The 22,262-nt window shown below is 36.7% G+C and overlaps 1 protein-coding gene across 2 annotated transcripts in view; it reads left to right on the forward strand.

Moving 5' to 3' along the window:
- The window catches only part of LOC126975032 (unconventional myosin-Va), a 101,187-nt gene that overhangs the window by 30,682 nt on the left and 48,243 nt on the right, over window positions 1-22,262 (forward strand). For both annotated transcript variants that reach the window (XM_050822806.1, XM_050822807.1), the window contains exons 8-21: window positions 560-667; window positions 1,572-1,699; window positions 3,315-3,561; window positions 4,871-5,007; window positions 6,301-6,499; window positions 9,037-9,257; window positions 9,992-10,170; window positions 10,825-10,905; window positions 14,816-14,954; window positions 16,644-16,801; window positions 18,169-18,343; window positions 18,730-18,819; window positions 19,530-19,714; window positions 20,097-20,353. In XM_050822806.1, coding sequence (XP_050678763.1) covers window positions 560-667; window positions 1,572-1,699; window positions 3,315-3,561; window positions 4,871-5,007; window positions 6,301-6,499; window positions 9,037-9,257; window positions 9,992-10,170; window positions 10,825-10,905; window positions 14,816-14,954; window positions 16,644-16,801; window positions 18,169-18,343; window positions 18,730-18,819; window positions 19,530-19,714; window positions 20,097-20,353 — 2,304 coding nt within the window. The remainder of the gene's footprint in view (window positions 1-559; window positions 668-1,571; window positions 1,700-3,314; window positions 3,562-4,870; window positions 5,008-6,300; window positions 6,500-9,036; window positions 9,258-9,991; window positions 10,171-10,824; window positions 10,906-14,815; window positions 14,955-16,643; window positions 16,802-18,168; window positions 18,344-18,729; window positions 18,820-19,529; window positions 19,715-20,096; window positions 20,354-22,262) is intronic.

The following is a 22,262-nucleotide window of genomic DNA, read 5'->3' on the forward strand; positions in this document are numbered from 1 at the left end:
TTCACTTTATTACTCGCAAGCAAGCCACTCGTATGCCTACAATTTTTGCAATACCGCACTGTTACAACAATGTCGCATATAATAATCCACTTCATCGTATGTGCCAATTATATAACTAGTTAAATAGTATTAAAGATTGTGAAATTGACATATTTAATCAAAGTTTATATAATTTTAAAATAACAATTAAGAAGCACTGTACCATAGAACTCAAATATTAGTTGTACTTACATATTTTCAATGTGATTGTAAATAATATAACGCTGTGTACAATAGTTAGATTAACAATTTTATAGTAATAAGATCTTTATTTTTATTTTATATTACACATGTTTTACTTTGTAATCGTTTTTGTACCTAAATTAAATAAATAAAATAAATCAACAAATACGTGCAACGCTGTGCATACCTTTAAGTTAAATATAGAATTATTAAATAAAAAGATACGTAAAATTATACTTAGTCATAGTTTTATTGTATGTCTACTTGTAAAACCTTTTCCACAAATAAATTAATAAAAAGTTTTGTTGTATTAAAGAATCTCATTAATTTTTTCCAGATCACCAAGACTCATTTCATTTCTTAAATCAAGGTGGAAGTCCAGAAATTGATGGAGTTGACGATTACAAAGCATTTATGGATACCAAGAATGCTTTGACAACTTTAGGTGAGTTTTACTACTACACTAGTGTTAACACTAACGACACACTAATAATGGCCTGTTTAAAGTAAGTAAGTTGTAAATGATCACCGCAGCCCTTACCCTCTTGTAACACCAAAGAAATCACAACGAATCCGAAAACCGAAAGCAAATTGTTACGGGGCGGCCGAGGATCGAACCTGCTTGGCGAGACTCAATGGTTCAACCTATTGCGAACCGACGCTTAAATATGAAAACTAATTAATAAATTTTATTTATTTTCAGTTACTTTACTTATTTTCATAGTATTTTGTCCTATGGTTTATTGTTATGGGATAGTGAAGCCGCTATTAATATCATCTTTGTGCTACAGAAGAGGGCTATTCGAGGGAATTATATGATTTTTTTATAGAACTAAACATTTTGACTGTTTGTAATATTTTGATTGTTCATAAGTACATTTACAATTTGCTAGAAACTGCAACAACCATAATGTAACACGAGGAACCAACATAAAGTTCTTATGCCTACTACCCAGTTAAGTCGAGTTAGTAAGTCTTTCATTGGGCGATGTGTATGCTTTTACAACATGATCCCAGAAAATATACAAAACTAATGTGCTACAAAATTTAAACGAATTGAAAAAAAAAACGTTTGTGTGGTAAAGGTTATTATAGCATAAATTATTTTCTTAATAATACCACAGACTGGGAATGGAGCGACCGCCGTTAGGCTAGTTAATTATAAATGTGTATTGTATGATATTATAGTGCAAGCATATGTTAATGAAAAAAAAATCCCGCTGAACTTCTTGGGTCCGTTGTTTTTAGGTCCGAGGTTCTTCTGCGTGGTAGTTTTTGACGTTGAATAAGTGATTTTAAGTTCTATTTTGAATGAAAATATTTAAATTTGGTTTATTTTAATATTTCAGGTGTGACAGAGTCGGAGCAACAGAATATGTTCACTGTACTTGCAGCTATTTTGCATTTGGGTAACGTTGTATTTACAAGTGACCCCGACATCGCTGATCCTAATAACCAAGATGGCGCCTATATACAAGTACGTATGTGTGTGTTTAACTTAGAATTTAAATTATTTGTTATTTTAAAAAAAAATGATAAACCTCACTTCTGGGAATACACGAATACATGTTGTAGATGTACACATACGGGTTCGAGTCCCGCATCGTTCATAAAATTTTGTTTTCAGTTTAATTTGTGTAAATAGGGTGATTTGTGTGTAGTCATCTCCAGGTTTTTATTTATTTATATAATTAGTTGTACATACATAAACTCACGCCTTGTTCCCGTCGGGGTAGGCAGAGACAATAGAATGCCATTTGCTTCTATCCTTACAAACATCACGCGCTTCCTCTACATTCATTACTCTTTTCATGCTCGCCGGGGGGGTGCTTCGGACCTCTCCTTTTCCCAAAACGTCCCCAATTTGGTCGACGAATGTTCTACGAGGTCTCCCGCGACCGACTTGCCCACACACACTTGCCTTATATATTTGATGCGTCATTCTTTCTTCACTCATTCGCTCCACGTGTCCAAACCATTTCAGCATTCCTTTTTCAGTCCTTGTCACAACATCCTCTTTCAAACCACAGTGCGCTCGTATTACCGCATTCGGAATTCTATCAGTCAGTCTTACCCCACACATACTACGCAGTGATCGCATCTCAACTGCGTTAATTCTGCTTTTATGCTTCTTCTGCCATACCCAACTATCACTTCCATACATTAACGTGGCGACAAGCACTCCATTATGTACAGCCATTCGCGCTTCTATTGGCACAGTCTGACCGTTTATAAAGGCATGCAGCGCTCCATTCACACAGTTTCCCGCAGTTACTCTCCTTTCAATATCACCTTCATATCTTCCGTCTCTTGTAAACATGCTAATTCTGTAACTTGTTCTACCCTCTCATCTTCAATAGTGATAGTACACTCAGTCAACCTTTCATCCTTCTCAAATACCATCACTTTCGTCTTTCTTGCATTTACTTTCAAACCTCTCTCTTTAAAGCTCCCGTTCAAGCAGTCCATTATTTGTTGCAACTCATTTACCGATGATGAAAAAATGACTTGATCATCGGCGTACAAGAGGCACTTAACACACAACCGTTCCATATTGATTCCACATTGCATTTCTCTCACATCATTCATGCATCTATCTATGAATAGGTTGAACAACCAAGGTGAGGATACACAACCTTGTCTGACACCTTTGGAGATATCAAACAAGCACGTATAGGCACCATTAATACGAACACAGGCTTGAGAATCCCTGTACAGAGATTTCAGAGCCCTCATCAGATAAGACCTTCCATAATTCCTTTCTATTCACCCTATCATATTGTTATACCTACAATTAGTTGTCTATCGGCTAACTATCTATCAATCCATTTAAGAGCAGGGCTTCTTATACCATATTTTTCACATTTATATAATATTAAGATGTTATGATGTTACTTTTTTGTTAATGCATATAGTTATTTTAACTATTAAAGCATTGGCAACGTGGTAATCAGCTCAAATTTCATTATCAAATAAGTTAATATTTAAGAACACATAATTTTATGCCATTTCAAGGAATGCCCCTTTATGTTTTTGAGAAAAACAAGGTGTGTTTTAGATAAGCCCTCTATTTTTTCACAATTTTTTTTCAGTCCAATGATATGCATCTAAGCACAGCGTGTTCTCTGCTGGGCGTGTCCAAGCCGGAGTTGTCACGGTGGCTGACCCACCGGCGGATCGTGTCGGCTCATGAAGTGATTCTGTCACGTATGGACGTGTCCCGCGCTCTGTTCGCGAGGGACGCGCTCGTCAAGCGAATGTATGGAGAGGTGTTCGCTTGGCTTGTATCGGTCGTCAACAGGGCGCTCAATACTGGCAATGCGAAAAAACATTTCATAGGTAAAATACATCTCGTTCTCGTACATCTATTTGTACGCGTTTTACACGGTTTTTTTATACAAATGATTTAAGTTTTCTTTAGTTTAAGTGTGTAGTAGTGTTCTAAGAAAACTTAAATCATTTGTATAATTATGGATTTCCGCAAAGTAACGCCAAATTCAATAAACGCTTTTATTACTTTACTATGTCTGTCATGTAACCCTTGAACATGATTTACCAATGGGAGGCTCCTTTGAGGATGCCGGCTAGGTTAAGGGTACCACAACGGCGCCTTTGTTTGCCCTGATGAAGTGATGTGTAAGCATTATTGTGTTTGTTTCGGTCTTGAAAACCTCAAGAATTCAGAGAGGCGCTACAATTGCGCTCATCACCTAAATACAAGATGTTAAGTCTTATTTGCCCAGTAATTTCAATATCTACGGCGCCCTTCAGACCGAAACACAATAATGTTTACTCATTACTGTTTCACGGCACAAAAAAAGCGCCGTTGGGGTACCCATAATATAGCTGGCATCTTGTGGAAAGGAGCCTCCCACTGGTTTGGTGAGGATGACATCCTAATTTTGGTGTGTCGTGCGAAGGTGGACTCGTCGGTAGGAAGCAGTTTAGCCAGGATCAGCAGAATAAAAAATAAAAAAACTGCGATATAAGAAAAAAAATATTTTAAGTCCTTTTTATGTGTTTCACACTAGAAAAAAGCTATAATAATAAAATATAATTATATAAATAATAAAATGAAAAATAAACAAAAGAATGCCGCATAATAAAGCAGAATCAAGATCTATGGGTAACATTTACTTATTGTTATTGAAGTTGTACTTCTGTTGGCGGGTTAGGGAAAAACTATCAGAATGAATTGTTACGATACCGTCACGCAAATTTGACACCCTGACGTTAGATGTACAACTAGACCGTTTGTGTCATACTTCAGATACCAAGTCTGTTGTAACTCATATATTATGTCTTCGGAACCAATGGACGAGAATTAATTAATAAATTTCAATTTGTTTACGAGTTTTAAAATAAAAATTAATTTCTCTCTAATTGTATAAAAATAATTTAATCATATTTAATTACACGTCATTTAACTAAATTATGCGGCATAATAATATTTTCATTGGTTGTATTTAAGACCTGTTTTTTACAAACTTAAAATAGCACGAGGAATAAATTTTTGTTTTATTACACCAAAGGAGAGTAACTAATACACACTCAACAAGCGTGCGTACATAAGTACACACACACTTTCATTTTGTTAATCTGTAACGTAACAATATGTATTATATTTATATTATTATTTTTTAACCAGGAGTCCTCGACATCTACGGTTTCGAGACCTTTGAGATAAATTCTTTCGAGCAGTTCTGTATCAACTACGCGAACGAGAAGCTTCAGCAACAGTTCAATTTGCACGTGTTCAAGTTGGAGCAGGACGAATATATAAAGGTATCGTTTTTTGCGTTGTTGAGTGATAAATAATGCTCTAACTCTGGTCACTGTGGCCATCTTGGGTTACTTCATGAATATAGAACAAATAATGTTCACCTTATAATGTTTTTTCTTCTGTCAAACATTCAAAAGTAACAGTAACAAATACGTATGACAAAATATTAGCTCTTACTTTAAATACTACCTGTGTTAATGTAATAGTGATTAAGGACTCTTGCGGCAATACAATAAGGTGGAATTCAGATCGCACAGCGCTATTATGTTTTTATTTTCCTACAATTGTTAGATTCCGACTGCTCGCCGCCATCTTAAACTCAAGTTGACTAACAAAAAAATCACATTCATAATAGCGTTTATTCAACGCTTTATAAGGCCGGCAAATTTTATTTGACAAAATTTTTAAATTTATTGGATTTCAAATCACTTATAATTCTTTCTTGTGATGAAATTTATCGTTTTAATCTTCTGCACTTTTGCAGCAAAGCTTCTAATTTTCGTGAAGGGGTTTATGATTGTGTTATAATAATTTTCATAAGTATTTTTTTTTCGGGGGGTGTTATCAATACGCAGCTCAGTAAATGATTCAGGAGTAACATGTCGAGCACACGAATCTCTTGACGGTGATTGTTGATCTACAGCAGGTTGGAGATTTTTAGAGATAGGTCTTTTGATACTTTCTTTGTTTTATTTTTGGAAAACTTTGAAGACACCTGAAATCAAAAAACATAATATTTTGGTGTGTAAAAATGTTATTTTGTGATATCGAAGATTTATATTTATGACAGTTAAACCAGTAATTTTAAAATTAATAAAATTGTTTCAAAATCATATAAGCAATCATTTGAGCTGTCTTTTTGAAGTCGGTTAAAAATAGCTCAAAACGTTAGTTTACAACATCAACATGTTAATGTGTAATGACTAAATCCCTGATATCTCACTGCTACGGATTCCACATTTAGATTCCACATTAGCAACGCAAGCCGTGTAATTTTAGATTTCATGCGTTTTGGGAAACGAGCAATATAAACAAAAAATAAACAATTTTTTCTCTGTAACAGTACTTTAAATCACAAAAGCAATAGTCAACAGACTGGTGATCCGAATGAAAAAAAAATTGCTTCAAATTATTGCAGACAAGGTGACATATGCCTGACACTTTCAGTGCATTTCGTTTCACGTAGGTTAGTTAAGTCGCTTGACTTGCTGTACAGGTCAACTTATTATTTCACTAGGCTTGATAATTGCTCTGAGCCTGGCCTGTTTTCATCAGTAGTCTGATGTATATTATAGGAGGAGATAAGTTGGAAGATGATAGATTTCTACGACAACCAGCCGTGCATAGACCTAATAGAAGACCGTCTTGGCATCCTAGCTTTGCTTGATGAAGAATGCCGCGTGCCACAAGGATCCGACATGGGCTTCGTCGGGAAGCTTCAAGATAAATGTTCAAAGTACCCGCATTTCTTGAAGCCGAGGTTTGGAAACGCTGGTAAGAAATAAATAATGAACCTACAGTACAAAACTTTTTTGCTCTTAATAGTGATTTTCATTATTATAACACTAGAAATAAGGGATTGCTTGTAACTAATTCTAGTAGGCTTCATAAGATACATAATAGCTTTAAGGGTAAATGTTCTTCTTCACTTCTACAATAAAGTCCCAGCCACTGTTCAGGCATTATCTATAAATAAATTTTAATGTCATATAAAAAAAATGGCTCTGTCGTAAATCCTTTTACTCCACTGCTGAGTATCTAAATGATCAGACAGCCTGGGACTAGATTGTGATTATTTTATAGCAATAGAAATGACTGTACAATATTGTATATTTTTATTGAAAAGAGCGCAAAAAAAGAATGCTGTGAGAGTTTCTTGCGCCGCTTCTTCTCTGTCAGAGCGCCATTTGTTTCCGAAGCGGTAGTAGTATCTAATAGTTATAGAAATGACATCAAAAAGAATTCTAAAGGAATCAATTTTGAGAAAATAAATGCCTTTTTATGCCTTTTTTTTAAAGTGAACAATTTGTTATTTTTAAAGTGATATCCCTCATTTCTGGGTGAAATTATACAATTTGTTGTAAACGCAATTCATAAACGATGCGGGACTCTAACGCGATCTCTCGCGTTCTGTCTGATCAAATCGTCTTTCCAACTGAGCAAATCGTTCGAGTACGCATGGATCGTAAATTTTGGTATATTTTGTTCAAGTATTCAACGTTATATGGCCTTAGATTCTGAAGTCCCTGCTTTAAGTTAAATTAACTCGAAAATATTGTCCAATGAAATGTTGTGAAATATCAAAATAGTGCAAGTCTTTATGAGCTTTAAAAATTATGGATTATCCAGTGTAGAATTCTTTCTTTCTTCGTCACGCTCAGATTCAATATGGCGGCCATGAAGTAAGCAACGTAAGACAGTTCTTCATTCCCTTTTAGACTTTTTCATCGTTGGCGTAATATGTGGAATCGTTGACCACGGATCGTCACCCGCCACATAACAATGTGTTTTCGTTTTTCGAATTCATATGTACGTTTATTAGACGTTTTATATGGTCAGAAACTCTTATGATTCCTAGGCTGTTACAAGAGAGTTTGGGCTGCGGTGTTAATACACCATCAGCTGCCCCGTATTTATTTATTCATAATCCACAGCTCTTAAAAAGTTTTAAATAATACATAAAAATATGATGTGACAGCCAAAAGGGGATTAACATTTTAAAGGCCTGAATATTTAAACATTCATCTCAGTAAAGCACCATGGTTGTATTCCCGGCATGTGGTAATAAACTTTTAGGAATAGTAACTATGATCTATTTCGTCGTCGAAAATGCCCCATATAGGCAATTCCAAATCCCTACCAGTCTGCAGCTCCTTTTTAACCGACTTCAAAAAAGGAGGAGGTTCTCAATTCGTCGGTATTTTTTTAAGTTTGTTACCTCAAAACTTTCGACTGGGTGAACCGATTTCGATAATAGAAAAATCTTAAAAGTCTTAAATTTGCTATACATACGTATAGCAAATATAAACATCCAATTTGCTATACGTATGTATAGCAAATTGGATGATAAATTTACGAATAACTCAATATCGCGCCAACCGATTTCGATGATTCTTTTTTATTGGAAAGAATATACTTCAAAGATTGGTGAGAGTTTGGTTAGGTTCTGATTACGGAATCCATGGCAAAGGAACGGAACTCTTCAATTAAGCGCTTACGTTCATTGCTGCATTGAAAAAATTAGTATATCTACACATATTTAGACAAATTGTTAGTTAGTGTACTTCAAATTCACTAAAAATCAAAAAATAACAAGAAAACAACCAACTTTAAAAACACTATTCCAAAACAATAGATATAATATGCACTAAAAAGTATAAAAACAATAGCGTATTTTTATATAATCTAATTCTAGTTACGATTATTGTAATTTTCGGAGTCGGTGTCATCCAAGATAGGCTTGTAACTACATACATAGTTATATTCTTATCTTATCAAAATTCACCTTAATTTTTAAAACAACGGCGATTTAAGTTCTACGGCCTGTAGGGGCTCAATGTTGGTCTTATTTTAAAGGCAAAGGTGTAGAGTAATGAATACTATAAAAAAGCTGGCAAATGTTTTTTTGTGATTGCCGAAAGAAGATACTTTATTTTTTACAGTTTGTGAGCACATCTGGGCGCTTTTTTTTAAAATCGTGTGAAAACTACATTAATAACCCATCTTTTTTTACACACTAAATTCAGTCGTCAAGTCCTGGGGAATTGATCCCCTATATGGGGTATTTTCGTCTATGAAATAGATTATAGTTACTACTCCTAAAGTTTAATTTCTGCATGCCGGGATACATTGTATTGTATGTATGTGTATTCATTTTTATGTGATAAAAACACAAGATATGTATGCTCCTTGCTCCTTTTCCATAAAAAAGACCTGCAGGCACTTTCCGAGAAGCTGTGGTATTAAATCACATTACGACAAAGTAAGTATACACAATAACTCAATGCATATATATTATGTCCTTCTTCCAGCGTTTATTATAAAACATTTCGCGGACAAAGTGGAGTACCAATGCGGCGGTTTCTTGGAGAAGAACCGCGATACCGTGCTAGAAGAACAGTTGGAGTGCATCAAAACTTCTACATCATGTCGGCTTATACACACCATGTTCGCTGAGGCGGCAGACTACTCTGCTACTCTGCCCGCTCCAAGAAGAAGAACCACCCCCTCCATACCCTTGGCTAGTCAAACGGTTAGTAGCAGGTTTTTTGTTTCACATTTTATAAAAGTATGTATTCTATTAAACTCTTAATCTTGGTATTTTCGACTGCGGTTGACAGCAGTGGAGATACTATTTGTCATAGTTGTCATTTTGAAGATTAGCGTCATTTGCAAAATTTACTGACACTTTCTTACTGTTAATCTTAGCAAGAAGGCCTGATGTTATTTGAAATATGTTATTTTTTTTAAAGTGATTACCCTCATTTCTGTGATTAATTACATAAATTAAATTTATAAAAAATCTTGTTCAGCACTCAGGTTGTGGCTTCACGACCTGATCAAGATTTATAAACGTTACGTCACTCGAACGGTTGGCTCAGTGGAAGAGCGCTCACAAGGAACGTGAGACGTCGCGGGTTCGAATGACTTTGTGATTGAGATTGTATGAAACGTGCAGTCATTGATAGATTGACAGATGACGATGACGGCAATAATCTTGTTAAAAACGGAGATAACCGAAAAACGTTTTAAGCAACTGTTCGCATTCAAACTTAGCCGCATAATACTTCGTCCCCAATCGCCATACTGTAACTACTTCACTGCACGTTTGATACTAACTAAATATCAATTTTTACAAAGCCAGTCCCGCCGCTTATTACGTAGTATTGACATCCTCTTTGGTCGACGCCAGGGAGAGCCTTTTATAGATATCTTCACGTCTCCACCTGTCACTTTCTACACAATAAATACGGATTATTATTACAGCAAGTACCTCGTCGAGCTTCGGGCCAAAAGCAGAGCGTCGGCGGTCAGTTCCGCGCATCTCTGTCGGCGCTGATGACAACATTGTCCGCGACCACGCCTCACTATGTCCGCTGTATCAAGCCAAACGACACCAAGACTGCGTTCCAGTTCGACGAGGCCAGGGCTGTTAATCAGTTGAGGTACATATTGATCGGTAGATTCATCGATATCCCTTCACGATTCGCTCCTCACATTAAATTCCGTTGATTTCCGAGCGATTTTGGCGCGTGAATTTTACGCGCGCGAAGGTGTATCTAGGCGTATTACTTTACGTGTAGTAAAATAATGCTTATAGTTAGGGCAATTTTAATAGGAAGTATACATAATATTATAATTGAAATAAAATGTAAAAATATAGCAACCTAATATCATATATACCAATCAAAATAATAAAGTTGCTGACGTATATGAGGAATGGATTCAATTATTTGTGCCTACATCTAGATTTGCTAGGTATATATATATGTATATTGCATATACAAGAGGTCACCCATAGGTCACATTCGACTAATATTCATAAAAAAAATATATATATAATGTGAATGAGGTTATTTCTACTAATCTAATACTAAATGTACCTACTGGAGTGTTCAATATAAAAATTTTTGATACTTCTCGTTGTTTTTTAAAAAGCTATTGATGTCATTTTACTGATTAGGTAACATACTTTTGATGTCCATTTAAAATTTTTTTGATGTCTGTAATAGTTATGTAATAATCGCCTGGTCACACTTAAAGATTACATCCTGTCTATGTATAATAAATAAGTATGTACCTATGTATTCTTTTAACAGAGCGTGTGGTGTTCTGGAGACAATAAGAATTTCATCTGCCGGCTTTCCCTCAAGATGGCTTTATCAAGATTTCTTTCAAAGGTATGTTTCGTATAATATTCAATTTTCTCTAAAATTATACATACAAAACGGGATGAAGCTGTAATTATTGAGTAAATAAGTTAGTTAACTTTCTACTTATTGTACAGTTAACAACTAGACTCACAATCACACTCAAAAATTGTCCGAAGCAAAACTGACTACGAGTCTATTAGGCAGAGTCTTCGTTCAGTTGTGTATTGACCACGCAACATTTCGCACCAAAATTATAGAGCTTCTTATGAGTGTACGAGGGGCACACTGAAATGATCGGGAATAGAATATTTCTGATTAAGTTACAATAAAACCTTTTTTAGAATTTGAATACTCGCCTCTTAGAACCTTAATGACATTCATACAATTAAAAAAAAGCTCAAAAACAACAACTATGTTTGTTTAAAGTTGACACGTCGTTGACTGAAATGGAGCTCACGCGTGAACATTTTTGTGCCATAATTTATCACAATTTTCGTCGCGGCTTATCTCAAGATAAATGTCTCAGTGAACTTGTTTCGACTTATGATGTTGAAGCACCGAGTCAAACGACAATATACCGCTGGTATGCCGAGTTCCGACGCGGTCGTGTATCGCTCAGCACTGTTTCTTCTGCAGGTCGACCAAGAACAGCGGTCACGCCTGAAAACATCGCAGCTGTGCGAACTATTGTATTAGTTGACCGTCATGTGACATACGAGCAGATTCAGGCTGTTATCAGTATCAGAATGAGTGCAATTCAGTCAATATTACATAATGAAGTTTGTGTAAGAAAGCTAGTTTCCCGATGGGTACCCCACAACTTGTCCGAAGAGCAAAAGGCGGCTCGTGTAGATTGGTGCCGGAATACTCTGCAACGCTTCAACGGAGGGTAGTCAAATGCCGTTTATAATATCGTCTCAAGTGACGAATCATGGATTTATTCATACGAACCTGAAAGAAAACATCAGTCAGAAGTTTGGGTCTTCGAAGACGAGGTCTAACCAACGAAAGTGGTTTGCTCCCGCAGCGTGTCAAAGAAAATGGTCGCTACGTTTATCTCGAAAAAGAGGCATGTTGCTAGAATTCCTTTACAGGATCGCAGAACGGTTACCGCTGAGTGGTTCATCACGGTTTGTTTGCCAGTAATGATAGCCGAACTCCGAAAAAATAAGCCAAAACGTCGTATCATCTTACATCACGAAAATGCGAGCTCGGAATACAAATGATTTTTTGAAGCAAGAAAACGTTGAGCTGATGGGCCATCCTCCGTACAGTCCTGACCTGAGCTTAAACGATTTCTTTACATTCGCTAGAATGAAAGATTTATTACGCGGTCAACGGTTTGAAGACCCCGAAGCAGCTGTGGAAGTGTACAAATCAGCCATTTTGTCAACATCAACTTCAAACTGGAATTACTGTTTTAATGATTGGTTTGCACGAATGGGAAAGTGCATTAAGTTGAACGGAGAATACTTAAAAAAATAATAAAATACAATTTACCTATACTGTGCATGTGGTTTTTCTTATTCCCGGTCATTTCAGTGTGCCCCTCGTACACTGAACATTACTTTTTTTTTTATGGAATAGGAGGACACACGAGCGTACGGGTCACCTGTTGTTAAGTGATCACCGCCGCCCATACTCTCTTGCAACACCAGAGGAATCACATGAGCGTTGCCGGCCTTTAAGGAAGGTGTACGCGCTTTTTTTGAAGGTACCCATGTCGTATCGTCCCGGAAACACCGCACAAGGAAGTTCATTCCACAGCTTTGTAGTACGTGGAAGAAAGCTCCTTGTAAACCGCACTGTGGAGGACCGCCACACATCCAGATGGTGAGGATGATATCCTAACTTGTGGCGTGTCGTGCGAAGGTGGAATTCGGCGGCAGGAATCAGGTAAAACAGCTCTTCGGAACACTCTCCGTGATAAATGCGGTAGAAGACACACAATGAAGCGACGTCTCTACGCAACGCCAAGTGATCCAGCCGTTCACAGAGTACTGGGTCCCCGACAATTCGCGCTGCTCTGCGTTGCACGCGGTCAAATGGATCGAGCTGATACTGGGGTGCGCCAGACCAGAGATGACAGCAATACTCCATGTGTGGCCGGATCTGCGCTTTGTACAGCGCTAGAATGTGGGCCGGCTTGAAGTATTGCCGTACTCTATTAATGACGCGCAGTTTCTTTGAAGCCAATTTGGCTTTGCCCTCCAGATGGCCACGGAATTGGCAATCGCTCGAGATTTCGAGACCCAGTATTCCGATACTAGGCGAGGCTTTTAGGGAAGTGTTGTCGAGGAGCGATGATGCGACAAATGGGGTTTTTTTAGTGGTAAACGCGCAAACTTGAGTCTTCTGGAGGTTAAATTGGACAAGGTTCAACTTACCCCATTCCGCGACCTTCTCAAGAGAGGACTCGATAGAAGACAGAAGTTTCTCCCGGCACTGGTCGACGATTTCCCGAGAGAGACGTGCATGGCCCGTGTATACGGTATCACCAGTGCTGTCATCTGCATAGCAATGAATGTTGGAGGTGTCCAACATATCATTGATATGCAGAAGAAACAGCGTAGGAGATAGCACACAGCCTTGGGGCACTCCAGCATTCCACGGGCTTTGGGTTCGAGCAATGTTCGTCGACAACGACCTGTATGCTGCGCCCAGTGAGGAAGCTGGAGGTCCACTTGCACAAGCTCTCGGGAAGCCCAAATGATGGAAGTTTAGGGAGGAGCGCCTTATGCCATACACGATCAAAGGCCTTCGCTATATCCAGGCCTTCCCCCTTGCTTTCAATAGCCGCAGCCCATCTACTGGTGACCCTCTAGGTATACCAAGAGCTGACGGCTAATTATGCTCTCCATGATTTTGGAGAGCAGGGAGGTAATAGCAATAGGCTTGTAGTTTGCCGGATCCGAACTCTCTCCTTTTTTTTGGATCGGATGGACAAGGGCTGACTTCCATGAGTCAGGGACTACGCCTTTGGAATAAGAGTGCCGGAATAAACGCGTTAGCACCGGCGTCAACTCAGGGGCACACGTTCTAAGCACGATTGGAGAAATGCCATCCGGCCCGCTCGACTTCCTGACGTCCAACGAAAACAGAGCTCGCCTAACAGTTTTCTGTCTGAACTGCCACGAAATAAGGTGTTAATTTGAATAAATGTTTTAATGTTATCTGTATAAGTTAATGAATATGTATATAAAACGCTGTTCAGACATTCTTGAGGACCTTTTAGTAGGCGATTGTAAGTATAGTTGTTTATAGTACGTCAATGTTTGTATTTTATTACTTTATTGTGGAACAAACAAGAAGCACATTCTTAACTCTCTACATTCTCACTTAGGAGTACTGTACCTTTTTTATGACAATAAGAGTGCTAACTTCTAAATGGGAGTGCTAACCCTTTCACCAGGCGCAATTATTCACAGTGCTTTTTTAACGAAACAATTTCTTTTATTCTTTGGCTAGCGAGGGGTGTAGTAAGCCTTTGGATGTGGATAATGGATAATATTTACAACCAGCCACAACAGCAAACTGTACACATAGTTATGTCATCATTACTGTCCTGGATTTCCTCAGCAAGAAGCAAATTTAAAGAAATATCCAAGTCAAAATTGTCACCCACAAAGTAGAGTGGTATTGTTTATAAAGTTTTTTTTTGTTGGTAACGTTTATCCTCATACGTTTCTAACAATTGTTTTGAATCTTGCAACACATACATTTTGCACACTTTCTGGGATTCTCGTTGTCTTGTGGAAGGCTTCCTCTACTGGACAAAGGCCTCCCCCATAGATCTCCACGACGATCGGTACTGCACTGCCCTCATCCAACGTATTCCAGCGATCTTGACCAGATCTTCGGTCCAGTTTAGGGGGCCTACCAATACTTCGTCTTCTGTTACGTGGATATACATATGGATTGTAAATTTTTTTCACAGGTATCGCCTACTGTGTAAACAGAAGGAAGTAGACAGAGCAAATATCAAGAAGACATGCCAACGAATACTGGAAAAATACATAAAGGAACCCGATAAGTATCAGTTTGGTACTACCAAGATATTCTTCAGGGCAGGTCAGGTAATTTTACCCTTAATTATTAGTACAAAAATAATATGGCTTGTATTAATCGTTTCAAAACAAAATAATCTTATTATGTGAAAGTCAAAGTAATTCATTTATCACCTATTTGGAAAAGTTAAGTTTTGTATGTTGTGATATTCTTCATGCACAGTATTAATATTTGCTGGTCACTTCCACTTCATCCTAGTTCTGAGTGATGTGAGTGTACTTTGAACTAATACTAGTACTAATAATGGAATGTCAAAATTGTTAAAAATTTTGAAAGTGTTTATGATTGACTCATGACACAATCATAATTTATAAGACAATTTATGCAAAACATGGTGATGATATCCAAAATGGACACCGTTTCATCATTTTTTAAATGTAATTGATTCTATTATAATGCAAATTATAATATTAATGATATTCCGTAATGGATTTATTTATTTATAGTACAACCAGTAGTTGTTACATTCTAATACGCTTAAAATATAACAAATAATGAGTTGAATGTACAACACATTAAGGTGTGACAACATGCACAGTCTTTGCTTCCGTGACACCAAGAAAAGAATTATATAAAATAAAGCAAAAATTATAAAAGAAGAATATTAATCATTTGGCGCCTAACAATCTCGTAATACTTTTTTTAAAAGCAGGTAAAGAATCTTTAAAAATATCTACTTCACCACAGATGGAGTTATAAGTTCTTGATAGAGAGATAGATAGTTGCTTAAGGTTACTTTTGGCAAATGGCTGATGGAACAGGCCAGCTCCGACCTGCGCACGCCTTGGTACTCGGCGGGGATCTCGTAAGCATCAGCATCCTCCTGATGGAGTGCACGAGTGATGGACTGTCGAGCTGATTTCTAATTATTTTGTTTAAAAATATTAGATCTAGCTTTTGTCGTCGAACAGAAAGACTTTTCTAGTTAAAGTGTCTCAACTTATCGCAGTACGATGGCAATTGCTTATGTACCCCACAAGAAAAAGCAAGGTGCCATAAGAACCGTTTTTGAATGCGTTCAACTCTTAATTAATGAATGTTGTATTGAGGAGACCAAACAATGCTACAGTATTCTAGATTACTGCGCACATAAGCATTGTACAGGGTTATTTTAGTTGTTGGATTGCGGAATTGTTTACAGTTACGAATGATGAAGCCTAGCATTTTTGAAGATTTATTAATAACATTATGAATATGAGGCAGAAACGTTAATTTGTTATAAAAAAAACCCCTAAGTCTCTAATATCAGTTCTATCCTCTAGGACTAAACCATTAATGCTATATTGAGTTCTGAGTATCTATCGAAGGCTTTTACAAAGTCCATGTAAATAGCTCTTACTTGTACACCAGCATCAACTGCATTTACTATTTCACTATGGTATACAACCAAGATTTGATTTAAATGAGATTAAAATATGTATTAATAAATTTTATTTTTGAAGTAAATTTTCATTGCGAGCGAAAAATTAATTTCCATGACGCTAAAAGATCTAGAAATTCAAATATTTTTAAAATCGACGCCTATTGGTAACAGTGTGGCAGCAAATGTAAATTTTAAACCTAACTTTTCCAATGTTTGTTTTTTGTTGCGCTATGTACTGGAACATAGTAGGTATAGAATGTAAGTAGGCCGTTTATAATTTCCGCGTCGGTTGGCTATTTAAACAATTTTTTAAAATTACTCAACTGAATATCAGGTTGCGTATTTGGAGAAGCTGCGGGCAGAGATACAACGTGCGTACTGCGTGCGTATACAGAGCTGCGTGCGCGGGTTTCTGGCGCGGCGCCGCTACCGCACTATAATGCGGGCCGTGCGAGGCGTACAGGCCCGTGCGAGGGGCTATCTCGCACGATTGTGAGTATTCTTTTGAAGATATCTTATGCCAGGTTGACTTATAATGAACACGGCGAATGAAACTACCGAACGAGAGAGAATTAGTGTGTATGGCGAGAAGCAACACTGAATGTACATAGATTTATTTTTATGAATCTCGATACCGTCGGTAAAGAAGATGTTCTCAATTTTTTTTAAATAAATTTTTGTTTTACATGTATATACATGTGTTTCCTGAAAGTACGCGTATTCTACGTATTTTACAAAATAAACCTTTTCATATCCTTTTTATTACACTATAATCATTTTTAATACGGCAAAGACTGAAATATTGAGGTGATTGCACTGATACTTTTAGTGCTGGTAGGGCATTTAAACCCTACACATAAATGTTGGTAGACTGTCGTGTAAATAGGCAGTCTACCGCGGGGAACGTAAGTCCTAAAATTTGCGGATAATTATGGCGACAACTAATGCAAGAACCAATCCACTAACCTGTATTGAATGTAGAGTTTCCTAAGGAGGAATACTCGCAGATCAGTCTTGATTCGTGGATTGTCGTTGCAGCAGAGCGGATTAAAACAGCAATCTGGAAGCATCCACGGTATATTCGGGAACAAGATTGATGTCACAAACAAGTCTTCAAAATATATGTACTGGACACGTGGCACAAAAAAAACGCTTAAAAGGTTACAGAATCAATCGCGACAGGCAGACAACTCAAAAACTGTCTTACGTTTTTTTGGCGTGCGAGTCGATTATTCGCACGTATTCAGCGCGCATGCGCGACAACTAGCGCAATCTAGACCTTTCATGCGTAACTAAATACAATTTCAAGTTATCAGAAGGCCCAATGCATCAGATGCCGTCATAATTTATCCACATAAATGAAACATTAACTGCTACTAGCTGCTTCACCAAGTGCCTATGAATTTATACATTGTACTATATATACTAAACATGGCATAATTAATATCTAACTCATCATCAATGTCCACAGGGAATCAATATGAATATATCACCCAGATATTTAATATTATTTGATAAGCCACTATTAGCACATTAGGAACTTGCTTGCGTTGTATATCTAGGTTCATACGTCATGTGTTTCTTAAAAAAAAAAACAAACCCATGCCTAAATGTCCAGCAATGGATGGTTGGGTATTGCAAAAGAGCAGAGGCGATTAATTATCATGCCTATGATAAATACAATAAAAAAACACTCTTAAGGGAATCAAAATTTATAGGGTATTTTCCTACCTACAGAAAATCTGAAAACTTGAAATAAATACTAAAAAAATTGAGGTAACCCTCGGTGGATTTTTTTTTAGTAATGATATTTTTTTAATATAATACGCCTCTTACATACCTTTATATGTCAATATTAGGCAAGCAAAAGAAATCCGCCGCGAGCGTGCCGCCATTACGATACAGAAGCACGTACGCGGCTGGCTCGTACGCAAGCGGTACCGCAACCTGCGCAACTTGGTCATCGGACTGCAAGCGCGGGCCAGAGGATATTTGGCCAGGAAGTATTGCATGGAGAAGCGCTATTTATTAGCGGTAAGAATATTTTATTTATACACTTTTCAGAAGAACAGAATCAGACCCCGCGACCTCTCGGGTTCTGTCCGAGCGCTCTTACACTGAGCCAACCGTTCTAGTGACGCACCATTGTGGCTCCATCACATCTAGGTGATAACCTGCTTGCATTGCATATTAGGAAATTGAGGGCTTTCAAATCAATGAACAGATTTCGTCACATTTACTTGTAATTTTTAAATTCGATTTATTTGTTAACTATAAATTAATCTACATATGTTCTAAGATCATATAAATTAAGTCATAAATTGTATTTAAATATTCAAATATATATTCTGACTTCACATAAACTACTATTTTGATTTAGTTGTTTGCTTTTTAAACGTTATGATTTTATTATATCACAGGCAATCACGATACAACGCTACTGGCGCGGATATCTTGCGAGGAAGCGTGTGAAGCGAATGAAGAGGCTCATAGTGGTCGCGCAGAGTGCAGTAAGTATTATCTCTGATAATCTGACGTTGTTAACGCAACTATCTCTCTCTCGTTTTCCTTCTCCTATCGCGCTCTTTCTATCTTCCCCACTTCACCGCGCCATTTGCAAGGACTGAACCAGTTCTTCGCCGATACCGTCACGGTTCGCGTACGCACCTCACTACAAACAATCAATACGAAAACGGACAGAGCTTCGGTGAGATGTTCACAGTCCGACGACGAACACTGTTCTGCTTCCGCTTATATAGCGGTCTGTCGGCTGCAAGTGGTTTGGTGCAAGTTTCGAAAACATAGCATTGAAATCAAAAGTGGGATGAAACTCATGGCTACTATTTTCATATAACAATTATTATAATGCTATTCGATGCTTATTGATGCCCATTACAACGCAGTGTCACTCAGAGTTCTTGGATAATCCAATAATTGACTTGACGTTTCTTGCATCTGTTCTTCTCAGGTCGGAAACATACGTGTCTTTTTCAAATGGGTGATTCTGACTTATAATAAGTGACACAAAACAACCAATTTCCAACCTTTAATAAAAATATTTCATCATCGTAACCGACGAAAGAAAGACGGTACGGTAAAATATCTCTTATTTTAAACTTATCAATAATTTATATTAGTTTTGCTAAGATCAGATTATCATTCAACCATTATTTTTGTTATAGTTGTTGGCAATTTTTGAAATATGATTATATATTATTAGATTCGTCGCTGGGTTGCGCGTCGTGAGTACAAAAAACTACGAATTGAGGCCCGCAGTATCGATCATATACGGACCCTGAACAAAGGCTTGGAAAACAAGATCATTTCACTTCAGCAGAAACTGGAGCACTCTCTGGACAAAAACAAGATTATAGAACCGTTACAGGCCCAGATATCGGAGCTCAGGTAAGACTTGGAACCTTTAGATCCTTAACATAGGCCTGGAGGACAAGAGTCATATCGCTGCGGCAGAAACTGGAGCACTCTTTATACAAGAACAAGATCATAGAACCGTTACAGGCACAGGTATCGGAGCTCAAGTAAGGTAAATAAAATAATATTTTTTGGCGCACAGTTCTACTGTGACATTATGTGGTTACAAGAACAGGGTAAAACAAAATAATTACTGTAATGATTATACTTCTACAAATATCGTAATTCACAAAACAGATTTTAAATTTCGATATGACATATTTTTGTATATTACATGAAGTTGTTTAGGTGACCCGCACCGATCACCATCTAGTTGTTTATATTTCGAAGTAGTAAGCACTGTTTTTCTTTACAGAGAAAAGCTAGATAAACTCAGACTCATCGAAAAGGAGGCGAAAACTCTACGAATAACTCTTGGAGACAAGGAAAACTTCTTAATGTTTATCAAAGAAGAGCTTGAAAAAGAGAGAGAATCAATTAAGTTGCTGACAGAGGAGAAAAAAGAGTTGGAGAGGAAGTATAAGAAGGACAGAGAAGAATTAGAATATGATAATGAGAAACTGGCGAAGGAGTTGAAGAGTACTAAGGAGCACTATGAAATGCTTTTTGAAGGTAAGTTTGAAAATAATATTGTATTCTAATATTAAAATTACTTTCGCAATACCTAAATCCAGGTTGATATGGCAGAATACTATAAAAGACTGTCAGTCGTAGGGCTGCTCGATACAAACTGGCAAATCCAGCCAGATACAAACTGTACAGCTAAAGAGATTTTACTATAGTCTATACCTTATAGGGTTTATAGATCTAGATAGACAGTGACAGCTGTGAACACGTTGATAAAAATAGCGGCGAATTAGACTCTATTCTCAGCAACGCACGCACAATAAAACAAAATGAAAACGTATCGCGAGTGTAAATAATAATAATAGAATAAATGTAAGGTATACATATTATATGCGAAAATACTTTTCCCTGACCTGATTTATACTTTTATCCATTCTCAAATTGTATTAGATAAAAATTAATTACAACTAATTCATGACTCACAAATTATCTTTTATCTTGTTCCTACATAACACAAGTGATAAGATAAAGATAAATTTGATAATTATTATGGATTTATTAAATGCGTTATTTTCTCAATGTATCGTTAGGTGTTTTTTTATTTACTTTTTTAACATATTTTCTGGGAAGAATCATGAGATTGATATAAAGATAACCTTCTTATTAATTACAAATCGTGATTTTGCTTCTAATTTTTTGTAAAACTTGGTGGTTAAATGTGTAAATGGTTCTCGAGGATTGGATTTTACTTATTAGATAATACCTAAGATTTGAATGTTGGTTTTACGAAGAGTATTGAATAACGAATCTGTATGAAAATAAGTCTGGTGTACTTTACATGAGCGCCGAACTGTTAACGAAATGGTGGTGACAGTGCAAGGTGAAGTGATAGTGGCTGATGAGAAGGCTGTGGATATACTCCATGTGTGGTCATGGCAGTTCGAGCAAAGAGCACAGTTTTGGAAAGGTTATTTTTGTATTCATTGTATTGTTATGGTTATTTGAAATTCCAATTAGTACCAACACTCTGTTATGATAATATTAATAGAATAATTTATAACCTGTTAATATTACTTATGTTGTTTCAATTATTATATTTAGTATATTTTTAGTAATTGTAATATTTAATCACATGCAAAATCTCAGTGATGTCACTTTATTATTAAGTTGGTAGTTTCTTATTATTAAGATTGGTAGCAGGGTAACTGTTACAAATTGCTCTCAGCCATTGGGCTCTTCTTGTTGGGGTTGTAGAAAGTATCGGATGTATTTGTATTTTAAAGTATTGTTATGAATCATTTAGTGTTACTTTTATATACATTTGGATTATAGTGAAATAATTGAAATAGATTATATTCAAGTGGTTCGAAAAGTATTTTATGAAGAGAGTAAATTATTGTAGTACTAAACTTATATTACTAACTACTAACTTATACCCGCGACTTCTTCCGCGTACACAAATAACTGAGCACGTAGTTCTTGTAAAAATCGTGGTTTCATAAAACTTTAATAACTTTATATTAAATGAAGATATCGCAATATTTCTTTTTCTCTCCTGGGACTCCTCTCGGTAGGGGGGTACCACAAGGGTCTGTTCTTGGACCCTTCCTCTTCCTAATTTATATAAATGATCTACCTAACCTTGTAGAAAAAAAACACAAGGTGGTATTGTTTGCTGATGACACTTCACTTATATTCAAAGTGAACGAAACCAAGTTTTATATGACGAAGTAAACAATGCTCTATCTGACATCGTGTACTGGTTTAGCGCCAATAACTTATTGTTAAATAGTCATAAAACCAAATATATTAAATTCACCGCGCCAAATGTCAAAAATGTAGATGCGAATATTTTATTAAACGGAGAGGTGGTAAAACCAGTGGAATCTGCTGTATTTTTTGGCATTACTCTTGATTCCAAATTGCAGTGGGGCCCCCATATTGAAGGATTGGC

Source organism: Leptidea sinapis, chromosome 34 (assembly GCF_905404315.1).
Source record: "Leptidea sinapis chromosome 34, ilLepSina1.1, whole genome shotgun sequence".
NCBI classification, from domain to species: Eukaryota; Metazoa; Arthropoda; class Insecta; order Lepidoptera; family Pieridae; genus Leptidea; species Leptidea sinapis.